Genomic DNA, 13,523 nt, shown 5'->3' on the forward strand with positions numbered 1-13,523 from the left:
TGGTAGTGCACTGAAACCGGGCCTCATATTGCGAGTTCAAACATTTGTATTAATGACGCCTTTGCAGTTGATAAATGGAATAGAAGACACAGTTACCTTCTTCGTTACAAAATTCCCCCCTTTCACAATGCGGACACGCAGGCCTCATCTACGCTCCAAACTTTGCGTCAGAGCCCAACTGTTCTATGTACTTAGCTAAATAAGATCTTCTGTAAAGGTGATATAAGCCGTTGTTGCAGCGACATCTTGGCAGATGGCGGGCACAATTCAGTGAATAAATGTTGGGGTATCTGTGGCGCACTGACGGTGTACTAATGACATTTCACCTACGCGCCCACCCTGTAGAAGCACCTCCGATAGTGTTAAAGGCGACTGTAGTCTCGTTCATGTTTTTAAAGAAGCCATGAAGGCAAGAAAAGAACAAGCACTTAAAGGCAGTTTTTGACTGAAAGAACGCAAGAAAAATTGAAAAACGTTACAATTTGCGTTACAGTGACGTAATATGGGCAGCGGTGACATGATATGGGCCAACACTAGAAATATTGTTATCATTGTGTTACCTACACGTTTGCATGCAATTGATACGATCGCACGAAACTTCAGGCGCTACTACTATCGCCCAGTCATGTTCCTTGGCAGTGGCTTCGGTCGGCGGCAGCCAATCGCACAAACAGGATTCTGTGACGTCACAGAAAAGTCGCCGGAGTGTCATTGGTGAGTCGCCACTGTTTGGTCTGTTTTCTTTAATATATAGATTATTTCTTTGAAGTTTCCGAATAAATAGGTATCATTGTTACCAGAGTAACCAGTATGTTTGATCAACCTAACTTCGGTTTTGCCTTCATTGTCCTTTAAATACACCTAAATTCATCTTAATCCCGACCTACTAGTCCTTATTATAATCACCACTCAATCATTTATTAACTTTGGTAATGATTACCATCTCTTGTGCAAGTTCGCTTTCGTTCGCTTCTGGTCTTCTATGGTTCACTTGTGTTTTTGCGTCATTTGTTTGACGCCGCCATCATTCGAGGTCGACTTTCCAATGAGGGAATGAGGTTTTAATAAAAAAGATAAGACGCCTGCGGGTTCCACCTGTGTTGTTGGTATACAAGGCGCTCGATTTACTGTTTCATATTAAAAGGCGCGATCGGTCAGCCGCCAAGCAGTGCTGGTGGCCTGGTTTTTGTTAATTTAATGTTTGGTCCAGTATAAATAACCTACACATATAGGTTCAGGTTCTGAGTATCTACGCTACATATGGGTTATGAGACGCGCAGCAGTGGAGGCAACGTATCTATACAGTCGTCCTAGATTTCGTTCACGTACGCCGAAATAAGGCAACGAGCAGGTTTTGTCATTTGCCGCTATCGGGAAAACAGCTGCTGTGAGAGGTGACCAACGCAGACCACTCACGATCGGTAACGCAACGCCCTATTAACTCGAGAGCCATCTGTACGCACATAAGACCATATTTTGTGAGGTCGCCCAGCAGATAAGAGTCCAGTGACAATAGGAGCAATACAAATGCCTCAATTGCAAGATTCAGTCTAACTCAATTTCATTCACGATGCCCCGCACGTGAATTTTTACAGATCCAACACCCACTCCTGCACACCTCATTTCCAGCTGCACAATTCTGCGGCTTACTTTTGATATAGTAGCTAACGATTAGAGAAAACGTAAGTAACATCGACACTAACGGTTCGGATCATGCTATTGAACTGAAAAGAGCTCACCTCATAAAATACAGTACGTTAACCCCTTTTTGGGCCGAGTGGGCAAAGATCGGCGTCGCATTCTAGCGCGATAACAGTTTTCTTCCGAGAAAAATGTAAGGTTTACTGTTTCTGTCAGTTTCGACCTCTCTGACGTATGCGTCTAACATATATAACTACCATGTCGTGCGCGACCGCACACGGGAAGGTGGGTTGCGCTTCTCACGTTCCTCCTACGGCTTTACTAAACATTTCTCACAATTTTTAGATGACAGCCCCCTTAGCGGACATTGAGGCAGTCAGCCATTTTACTGTTTACAACCGCTTTACAAACCAGTCGTGTGGCAAATAAGCTGCCAACCCCAGCTTACTATCGGTGCACTCCCTTTAAAACCATCATGAGATCGTGGGAAATCTATCTTGATCAACTATTTTCATTACTATTTGAATTGAATGAGAGACAGCTGGGCAAGTTGGAAGGGGTTCATATTCAAAAGTTTAACTGCGCCAAAGACAAACTGCGCTCGTCTGTGTCCTTTCTTGTATTTGTCTTTCGCGCACTTAAACTTTTGAATAAGAATTTGAATTGAATTTGAACAATTGTTTTCATTAAAACTTTATTTGTTCATCCGTTGTCAAGAATTTGTTTCCATTTCGTTTCGAAGGCTTGAATCTCCGGAATGGTGACTGGGAGGGGGGGGGGGAAGATGGCACGTAAAAATGAACGAGACACGGTGCTAACTTCGGCTTGTTTATTTTCAATGCCAAGTAAAGCTTTTTGTGACAGCTATATTTGAAATAGCTTTAGTAGTTCCGCAGCTGACTGGTAGGGCTCCATGATTGATCCATGGTTTCCTTCAGCTTCTGCAGTTGAAAAAAAGTACTCATCAAAAATTGTTTTAATCTGACGGCGGCGCGTCATCAAGAAATTGATTTTTCGATAATATGTGCGGGTATTCTCATGGTGCACAGAGAGAAAGCAAGGCGATCAAGATTAAGATACACCGTATCAGAAATAGCTACAAGACGTGATTAGGCGCAACAAAAATATCCTCTTCTCCTGGTCACTCCCCCCCCCCCAAACCAAGCTACTTTTGTAATAACGATAGGCACATCACTGTCCCAGATACATATAAAATTCCGTCACCCTCCTACATTATTTTGCTCCTGTAACTGGAAATCCAAAGACTAAAACTGTAAGGGGTTTGGTCTAGTTGGTCTCATGGCAAGAGGGTCACAACTGCAAATGAAGGACTTAACATGTCAGTGTTGCAAATCACACAGTAACTTTGGGGCCCATTGAAGATATATGTACACAAAGGTTAATAGCACGTGGTAGACGGCAGGTGTCAAATTATTTCTAGGAGGTAGAACACACAAATGTACCTATCTTACGGCAATCCCCTTACCTGCATTTCAAAGGCAATAATCTGAGGTAACTCAGAAGCGACGGTATCCTCGAAGGCCACCGTATCCTCCAAGGCTGCCGTATCCTCCAACGATTCCAGATCCGAGGCCGTATCCTCCGAATCCACCGAGTCCTCCGAGGCTGGAAGCTCCGAAACCACCAAGGCCCCCGAGGCCACCATATCCACCAAGGCCGGATCCTCCGAGGCCGTACCCACCGAGGATACCGTATGGACCGAGACCACTCAATCCTCCGAGGCCATATCCACCGAGGCCACCATAAACTCCGAGGCCGGATCCTCCGAGACCACTAAGTCCTCCGAGGCCATATCCCCCAAGGCCGCCGTAACCTCCGAGGCCGTATCCTCCGAGACCGCCATATCCTCCAAGACCAGATCCACCTAGCCCAAGGCCATTACCTCCGAAGCCGGGACCAAATCCTCCAAGGCCAGAACTACCGCGGCCTCCATAACCTCCTAGGCTGGAACCCCCTAGACCGCCAAGTCCTCCCGGCCCAGAAACACTGGGGCTGCCATTACCTCCGGGGCCGGATACTCCGAGACCACCATTTCCACCAGGTCCAAATCCACCGGGACCGCCAAAACCTCCGGGGCCGGATCCTCCAAGGCTACCATATCCTGCAGGCCCATATCCACCGGGTCCACCAAAACCTGCGGGGCCATATCCTCCCGGTCCAAATCCACCAGGGCCGCCATATCCTCCTGGGCCACCAAAACCTCCGAGGCCACCGAAGGGACCCAGGCTATAACTTCCTAATGGACCATACCCTCCATAGCCGAATGGCACTGGTGCTACCACGGGAGCTGGGAACGGAACTGGTCTAGGGACGACGACTGGGTGAGGGACTCGAACCGGAACTGGGTGTGGCTGTGGGACTGGAACTGGGAATGGTCGCGAAACTGGAACTGGGCGTGGAACTGGGTAAGGAGCTGGACTTGGGACTGGGACCGGGTATGGGGCGGCTACAAGGTGTGTGGGAATCGGTACCGGGAAACGCGTGGACCTACCACTCAAGGGGTCGACCACCTGGCCCACACCCTGCTGGAAGCCCACAAAACCTTGGCGGATTCCATTTCCGAGATGCCTGAGGCCTGGAAAACCGCTTAGAAACCTTCCCAAGCCACCATATCCCCAGGGGCCACCATAACCTCCGTACGGTCCGAGGCCACTCAATACTCTGGGCCCGCCGTATCCTCCAAAGGGGCCAAATGGTCCGAGGCCACTCAGTCCGCCTAGGCTGCCATATGGTCCCAGGCCGCTCAATCCTCCGAGTCTACCATATCCTCCTAGGCGGCCAAATGGCCCGAGACCACCTAATCCTCCAAGGCTACTATCTGGTCCCAAGCCACTCAATCCTCCGGGCCCACCATATCCTCCGAGGCGGCCAAATGGTCCGAGACCACTCAATCCTCCTAGGTTGCCATATGGTCCCAGGCCGCTCAATCCTCCGAGTCCACCATATCCTCCTAGGCGGCCAAATGGCCCGAGACCACCTGATCCTCCAAGGCTACTATATGGTCCCAAGCCACTCAATCCTCCGGGCCCACCATATCCTCCGAGGCGGCCAAATGGTCCGAGACCACTCAATCCTCCTAGATTGCCATATGGTCCCAGGCCGCTCAATCCTCCGAGTCCACCATATCCTCCTAGGCGGCCAAATGGCCCGAGACCACCTGATCCTCCAAGGCTACTATATGGTCCGAAGCCACTCAATCCTCCGGGCCCACCGAATCCTCCGAGGCGCCCAAATGGTCCGAGACCGCTCAATCCTCCTAGGTTTCCATAGGGTCCCAGGCCGCTCAATCCTCCGAGTCCACCATATCCTCCTAGGCGGCCAAATGGCCCGAGAGCACTTAATCCTCCAATGATACCATATGGTCCAAGGCCACTCAGTCCTGCGAGGCCACCATAAACTCCAAGGCTACCAAATGGTCCAAATCCACCATACCCTCCGAGAACACCGTATCCCCCGAGGCCACCGTTTCCTCCAATGCCACTTAATCCGCCTAGGCCTCCGTATCCACCGAGACCACCATACCCTCCAAGGAGTCCACCAAACCCTCCAAGACCATATCCACCCAAGCCGTATCCTCCAAGTCCGGATCCACGGAGTCCAGATAGGGAACGGAAAGATTGGCCAAAGGCGCCATGGCAGGCTGCAAAGAGAAATACACCAGAAGAAAACCTTAGAATGGGTTTGCAACACCCTGCTTCTACATATAGGTTTGTTTAGTGCGTTCCAGCCGTTACATTTTTCCCCAAGAAGGCGCTTCCGCCCTCGGGGACGAAGGAAAAAAGGCGAAATATGTAGACATCGAGGCAACCTTTTACTGTAACATAGCATTTGCATTGCTTAGATGGTACCAGTGTTTTACTTATTATAGTAAAGGGCCCATATGAAAAGCGCTTTGAACAGCTTATATTGTACCTCTTTGAAGTCTTTAAAAAGCGCAAACGATGCTGGTCTGAGGGAATTTTATCCCTTGCAGGGATTTGCGCGAGTGTCTTTTGAGGTGTTTGAACGGATGCGCATGTTTTTTCCATGGAGTCAATCAAAGACAGATAAACTAGTTGGCGCTCGGTATTCGCGCACAGCACCCGGCCCACTGAGTGACATTTTACGATTTCTTTTTTTCTAGGATGGGAACTCTATGGCTATTTCATACATGTGAAGTTGCGAAAAAGTATCGTCTCTACTGGCGCGGCTAAAAATTATGTTCAGTCGGTGGCCTACGGCGGCTTTTCATTGCTATTAATAGCATTGCCCTCAGCGGAATACCGTATACTTGTCGGGGTGGCGCAGCTGTCACCGCGGCATCGATGCTGGGTTTGGATCGCCCGTATTTGTGCTCCTTCGTCGTGATAGCGGTAGCTCCTTCTTGGCGACTAGTCGGTATTCGTTAATATGCGCTGGGGACTAACCTTAGCCGTGGACTTCGCTATGGGACATCGTATCGTTTTCTGTTTTTCTTCAGTGGAGAAAAATATATACCGATTTTGTATTCCTAGACCCCTTTCGCACACACCCCTGCCAATACCGCTTACACCCGAACCACCCAATTTCCGTAGCTTCACACATGGAATTTTTACTTTAGAAATTTGTTGATAGTGAGACGCGTAGAAGTTGAGGGGTGTTTGAGGAGGCAGGAAGCGAATATTTTCTCTGTAATTTAATCTTTGGTTTTTTATCTCTTCCGGCTGACATGGTAAAAAAATAAAGGCGCAAGTGGGCTAGAAAGTCGCAACAAACACATGTGCGCACAACATTGAAGTTAGAGTCGTTCGAAAGTGAATAAACGAATTAGAGAAACTTAAGATTCGCGGAGAAAGATGATGTGTTCTTGAATACTCTGAAAAATATTATTTTACCTGACTCGTTTGTTCCCATCACATTTCCCACATGTCTCCCAACTTTCTGATTCGTTAGTTACAACCCACACAAGGGCATTAAAATTTGGTTAGGTTCTGGAGGAGTGCATTCCGAATTTTTGAAACTTCTGCCAAACTTATGCAGTAGTTCCAGCTGTTCAAAATTGTTACAAGGACCATGAAACAATCTTCAAAACTTTTCTTTTTGTAAATATGAAATTCTTTCATAATGCAGTCAACAAGTGCATCCAGTACTTATTATAGGAGGTGGCAAATAATTCAGCCAGAGATACCAGCTGAAACTTGATCGAAACTGAAACTTGATCGAAATATCTTTCTCTGTTTCCCTGTCTTGGCATGGTTTGAGTGCTGGAATGATGTCATTCGAGCGATGCCGCTGCTATTGGCAGGCTTCCTTTTAGTCGCATAAATAAAATCATTTTATAGCCACTGAACAAATCCTCAACAAAAACAAACCATAACTGGAAGGCACAGCTGTTGCGACGAGAAAATCACACCGTGACGCTTTGTGCAGGTCGCACATCTTTCACATTGCTTCCAGTTACGAATGAAGGAGCGAAAGCGTGTATCGGCAGTGCTTCCAGGTGCCTCAAAATATGCGAATGGAGCTTCAAGAGATTTCACAAGCTTTGATAAAAAAACGTTTTTCATAAAAAGCAAACGAGCCTAATGATTGGAAGCGGCATTGTGAGTCCCATGAATTGTATCTTTGTTATTATATTTTGTGCTTAATAAATATTTCTTTATATACTGACTTGTGGCAAGTAGCGGAATGCATAGAGAATGGTTTTTGGAGTTCCTTTTTATGCAGCCACGTAATAATGACTGCTAGGGTCTCTAAGCGGAACACTAGGCAACACAAAATATCGCTCTCTGCAAAGTGCAGAAATCTCGGTCCAGCTATAATTAAAAATGGAAACCTCGAAGAAAATATACCATCCGGGCAGCCTTAAACTGGCAAAGGAGCACTGTCCGCACACTGCCATGCACGTTTGCTTATAAACCACCGATGGAATGACACTAAATGTGTCTGCTGAGTACCAGTGCAGAAAGGGCTGTATTTCCGGGTACTAGTTGCCGGAAACTTTGACGAAGCGATCTTTATCTACTGCAATAGACACTGAAAGGCGTGGATGGCTCGTGTGCACATCTCCACCAGAAGCCGCCTATCAAAAAACTGTTAGGAGCTCTCAATGCAATGATATAAAAATACATTAGCCGTATTGCCCCCCCCCCCCCCTACCCCTTGAGATAGGGCCACATGCAAGCCCAAATGCGAAACTTAAGAACCTTAGGCAAATGCACCGCAAAGAAGCTTGTGCTCTTTGCGCAACGCTAACTGGCCTTTACTTGCAGGCGCACCAATTTTCCGGTCACAACATGAGCTGGCAAAACGTAAGGTTACAACCTAACGGTCGGCCGCTTCACCAAACTTGAGTCTAAGTCAGTGAAACCTCCAGTGTTTTCACAAACAACAATAATCCTGAGAAACTCACCGACAGAGAGGAGAGCTACCACAACGAAGGTTTTCATCCTTGCGGCGGCCTGGGACTTCCGCAATACGACCGGTTTGCAGCCGAAGCCAGGTGCTTTTCGAGACCCAGGTCGGGCCTTATATACGTTTTAGAGCGGCATTGTTTGGTTCCTGTATATGTCCACGTAAGGCTAACCACAATAATAGCAACGCGCAAAGCAGACCATTGTTTAGGCAACCAAGAAAATCTAATTTTGAGCTTTGTATTAGGGAAACGCGGATATGTCTTTCCATCAAGTGAAGAAGCATTGTCATATCGGCTTGAGCGACCGACTTCGCCTGCGTCGGCGGAGCTATACGGGGTTAGAGAAGAACTTAGATACATTCTACGCCAGCCGCCGACATGTTGGACTGTTTTCTCTGATGACCATGTCCAGCGCGGCATAAAGTATTTTGACTATGTTGCATACGTCGCTGGACATAGCGTTAACTTCCAGTGGCTTCCAGGCCACAGCGGCGTTATTGAAAACGAGAAAGCGGACTAGGCTGCCCGCAGGGGCCTACAAATGAGAAAAAGAAAGAAAATTTTCTTCACGAAGCATGATGCCGCCACAATGACAAAGGCACTAGCTCTGTTGGAAATGAACCGTTAATGGTCTTTGCCGCAGTATCATTACGTTTTTTTTTACATTTAATAGACCCGTATGTCTGAATTCGGCTGCCAGAACGTAATTGTTTCATAGGCTTTGCCTTAATGCAGCACTAACAAATTCCTATCTACATCGGATCGGCCAAACATCAAGCCCATATTGCGGTAAGTACGGTTCACTTGAAATTGTTGAACATATATTACTGGAGTGCTCTGCCTATGCCGACTGAAAGTGCCGTTGACAACATACAATTGATTGTCTCCACCCTGGAACATTGACACTTAGATAGGTACTTGGACCATGGCCCTCTCCCTCCGCTCAGCGAAAAACCCAGTCCGCGCTATTCGAATTTCTCCAGGACATTGGTATGCCAACGAAATTGTAGTCCTCCCTTAATTTCAGGGAACTTTGAACTCGATACCCTGAACAAGGACTGTATTTTATATTTTCCTTACTAGTACTCTCCTCTCCTTCATTACACTTCCTACCTTTTTGCCTCTTCTCCTTTCCCCGCAGAGTAGCATGCCGGCGAACTGATGTCGGCAAACCTCTCTGCGTTTTCCTCTTTAATAAAGAGTTTTTCTTTCTCTCTGGCCTCACGGAGAATCTCTTATCTATGAAAAAAATTACTTATTTGCTTTAAGCGGTGATGGCAACGTTCGAAAAAAATATCTGAACGCACTATGTTTCAGAGGGTGCCATAAAAATAGCTGTGAAAAAAAAAGAAAAAAAATGTATTCATTAGTTGCAACACTAGTTTCATTAGCAGAAAATCTACCGCCAGTGGGCTCAGAGGCCGCTGCGCCTGGCTGATGGCTTGGCTGTGTTTCTGACTAACAGCGTAGTAATACTTCCGTGGCTACCTGTAACGGAGGTGCTGACCAGAGACGGGACTAGATAGGGAAAGACCGACAACTCGATGGAGAGATAACATGAGGGATACTGGTGGCATAGGATGGGTTAGTGAAGCTCAGGACAGGAGCAGTTGCAAGTTTATTGCAGAGGCATTCGTCCTGCAGCAGACATTAAACAGTCCGCCGCCGCCGCCGCCGACGATGATGATGATTTTATTAGGTTTTTTTAGTGCTCTAAGGGCCCGAGATAGACATTACGTAGGGATGTTCGAAACAGAAGAAGACAGCTCGGGTACAAAAATTCGCAGAGAGGGCTTTAAAAGTCACATTTTTCTCTTGTCAGAGCACATCATTTTGTTCTCTTTTTTTGTTTAAGAGGGCACTGGTTAACGCCACTGTAATGTAATTGGGACGCAGAGGCACGAAACGATGCTACTAAAGGTAAATCATATGTTGCGTACATAGGCAAGAAAAAGTCAGTGGGTAGATAGAATGTTTTGCGACGTTTCTGTGAATTCAACATCTGCCACGACAAAGAAAAAAAAACAAGGTAAAGCACAGACAAAAGTAACCTACATTTACAGAAATTTTCTACCAGCCCGTTCCCTAAGGTTTAGCTATATGTTTTGGGGGATAAATAATCACCACGCGGTTTCACTAGAGGATGACCTTAAAAAGCATGAGTCGGTATGCGAAAATATACTGGCTGGTAGCAAGATTTATTCCTGGATAGCGAAATCTAGAGGGGAGTTCGGGCACATTTTTGCTCTAGTGAAGGTTGGTCTAATAATAACAATTATGAGAATACTGATAACATTATTCATATTACTATTGTTATTACTATTTTATTGCGTCTTGAGACCAGGTGAGCTTGTCCATGTAGGGCTGGACATGCTACGATAGATTTAGAGAGCAACCAGGACCTCATGCTAACTGGCTGAAATGTCGTCAAGGCGCACATGCTTGGTACGTACGAACATTGCACAGCCTTAGAGAACGCTGCACAACCCCTGTCCTTGGCAAATCAGTTCCGTGAGCAGAGCCTTTTCTTTTTCTGCCAAGACAATGCAGATTGGAATGAACCCATCATTTTTATGTCCATCACAAGTGCGCCCGCAACCTCAGCTGCCCCTCTATTGTTATCCTTTTTTTACAGTGTCTGCGCCTTCTGCCCAGGCCGAACATGCCTATTCACGGAAACGGGAAGCAATGTGTCTGCATGGCGGGGTCTTGAGTAATCCCTCTCGTTTCTGTGTCGTCTCGCTGAAACATCTTCTTGTTCGTCCTAGTGAAGTTGTGGGTGAGTTCATAACCCGTATGCTCATTGCTCGGAGCAGACTATTTGATAGTGTTTCGAGGCTATATAAAGAGTGATTGATTAGATGTAAGCGAAAATACCTTTTGGGAGATAATATTACGTTGGAAAGACGCAAGGGAGACGGGGGACTGGGGCTGCCCTTATGGTGTTAACGTTTAATGGAACATATCTATATACACATGATGATGATCACACATGCTTGGTGGTGTCCTCTTCTACATTCAACATATTCGCGCCCGCGGGGGACTTAGCGCGGGGTGAATAGTACGCCCGTAGTCACAATATTTGGTTGTACATGTCCGCGTTCCTCACAGTCACGTAAGATGTCGGATTCAGAAAATTTTGGTTTTTCCGGTGCTCAAACCTGCTTCACAGTTTGCGAGTCGAAGAGTGTCGCAAGAATAGCACAAACAACAGAATCGCGTCTTGTTTTCGAGATGGGTAGACTGCATTTTTTATTAGTTTCGCGTCGATATCGTTGTCTAGGAGGTGAAAATACTTTACCTTCCGGAATCCTTTCTCAGCCTAGAACCTTAATTTTACGATGGGTTGTGCAACCTAATAGGTTCCCGGCACACGGGATATTTATGAGTAGCCTTTGTCCAGCTTTTGAGCTTGTTTTTGGAGAAGGTCTTCACAAAAGCCCATTTACGTGGCTTTCCCCCGCCATCCACGCTGTCATAGCTGCCTCCTGAAGAACTCAGCTCGACAGAAACAATAGCCTCATCGGTGTTCCTTTGTTTACTATGAGAATTCGACTTTCTTGGCGAGGATGAGAAGCTGCCGAGTTTGTTGGCACCAAATATTACGGCGGAAAAACGCAAGCGAGAACGCGGCCATGTCTACCCCTTACGACGCTGACGTTTGATGGGATATAGCTAGTACACGCGATGGTGATTACCGTGAGTGCGTGGTGCAACCCTCTTGTTCCATTTTAAGCACGTATAATTAATGTATTTATCTAAGTGGAACTTGCCCACGAAGTACATCACTGCAAAGCGTCTTTATAACTGTTGTTCCCGCTGAGACATTGAGAGTGCTTCAAAAGGATTCTAAAGAAGGAAAAGGGAGCAAACACACCTAACATTGGAATCATTGGCCTTACCATGAGCCCCACGGGTATCCGAGTTGAACTGTAAGATTGGTAGCGTGAAATGGCGAAAATGTCTAAGAGGTAGTGAGAACCATTGATTTCAGTTACGACGCAACGTCAAGCATACCATTAGCAGAGTCAGTATACATTTCAGCTTGTAGATTTTGCCCAGTCGATTAAAAGGCCCCGGACGTTGACCTAGCTTTCAGGAAACACCGGAAGAGCCAAATTACGACCATATGCATTCGTGGAACAAAGTAGGGCAAAGGCGCTGTGCGTGATGCTGCGGGTTCAATTAAAATTTTGCATCAGTGACGCCTTTGAAGTTTATCAAGTCGAACAGACGACCTAGTTCTCTTGTTATGCAGTCTTTATTCAGGACTTCCGGCTTTGCACCAAAAAATCACACCTTCATCGACTTTGCGAAACTCTAGGGGTGTACGAATATCAAATTTGGGACTTGCGAATAGAATATAAATAGTAAAGACTGAGTGCAGACCGACTCAGATATTTTTTAACACCAACAGTAAGAACTAACTGTGAATCGATTCAAATATTTTAGGGGGCAAATACTTTCGCTTTAGTGTGTACTGTACAGTTTTTAAAACAGGGCTAGAAAAGAAAAGTTGCAGAGACATCTCCGTTTCGATCCGAAGATGTAAGGCGGGATAGCGATATATCGACTCCCGCGGAGCGTTCTCGTACGCAGTTGCTGTATTTCTAATCAATGCTTCACAAGCACTAAAGTTCATCGAAAAGAGAAAGACTGGCAACGAGGGTTCTTAACAACCGTAGCACAGGAGAGACAAATGCTCCCTGCGCTTCTGTGGCTTAAAATGGGTGTGAAAGATTGCTGACGCGAGGTGCTGGTCAGGTTGAGCGAGGAGGCATCAGTGTCAGTGTTTCAAAGTGTTTGTATCAATGACGTTGTATCATTGCCCTCCTTTCCAAACTTCTGTTGCCGTAGCTCCATATCACAGGTTCAGCTGAGCCCTCAAATCTTGCTGCCTCAGTCTTAGCTTCCGGTTGGCAGCGGTGACGTATTTCCGTGGATGCCTGATGGGCACGGCTGATAGCGGACCGCTAGGAGCCACGGGGGAATCGAAAAATTTGCCTAATAACGCTATCGCGTTAAAAACATAACTTAGGGAAGTAGGTCTTAAAGGGACACTCAAGACAAAACCGAAGTTGGTCTAAATAAATAGATCAGCGTCCACAGAAGGCGAATATACCAGCCTCTGGGGCAGTATCCTTAAAATATGCTCGTATATAATCACAACAGGAAGCGATCAGTAGCCCGGCAGAGATGATATAAAGAGTAGCTGACCGGATGTGCCAAGGGTACGTGACGGAGAACAGTACGAGGAGCGGGAACATGTGCTCTCAAGGAAACCCATGAAATCTTTCTTTACACATTTACTTTCGGAAGTCATAAACAATTATAAATGTGCAGGCAAAATTCAAGCCATGATGATGATGATTAAAGGCCTCCCCTTTGAATCGGGGTGACGGCGTGCGCCATCTAGCCTATGTTGTTTGAATTTAAATTTAGTCCCTCAATTCTCCCCTGCCGCTACCCCTGGCTGGGATGTTATTTT

At 46.5% G+C, this 13,523-nt stretch overlaps 2 protein-coding genes across 2 annotated transcripts in view; both read right to left on the reverse strand.

Moving 5' to 3' along the window:
- LOC144153197 (uncharacterized) overlaps positions 1 to 13,523 on the reverse strand; it is a 68,320-nt gene that overhangs the window by 40,891 nt on the left and 13,906 nt on the right. The gene's annotated exons all lie outside the window — the stretch shown is intronic.
- Positions 2,457 to 8,189, reverse strand: LOC144152714 (uncharacterized). Its single transcript, XM_077684121.1, has 3 exons — positions 8,033 to 8,189; positions 3,128 to 5,302; positions 2,457 to 2,582 (listed from the first exon to the last, which is right to left on the reverse strand). The coding sequence occupies exons 1-2, from the start codon at positions 8,067 to 8,069 to the stop codon at positions 3,159 to 3,161; spliced, it is 2,181 nt and encodes a 726-aa protein (XP_077540247.1). The 5' UTR covers positions 8,070 to 8,189; the 3' UTR covers positions 2,457 to 2,582; positions 3,128 to 3,158.

Source organism: Haemaphysalis longicornis, unplaced genomic scaffold (genome assembly GCF_048455015.1).
Source record: "Haemaphysalis longicornis isolate Haplotype H1 unplaced genomic scaffold, Haemaphysalis longicornis Haplotype H1 scaffold_9, whole genome shotgun sequence".
Lineage (NCBI taxonomy): Eukaryota > Metazoa > Arthropoda > Arachnida > Ixodida > Ixodidae > Haemaphysalis > Haemaphysalis longicornis.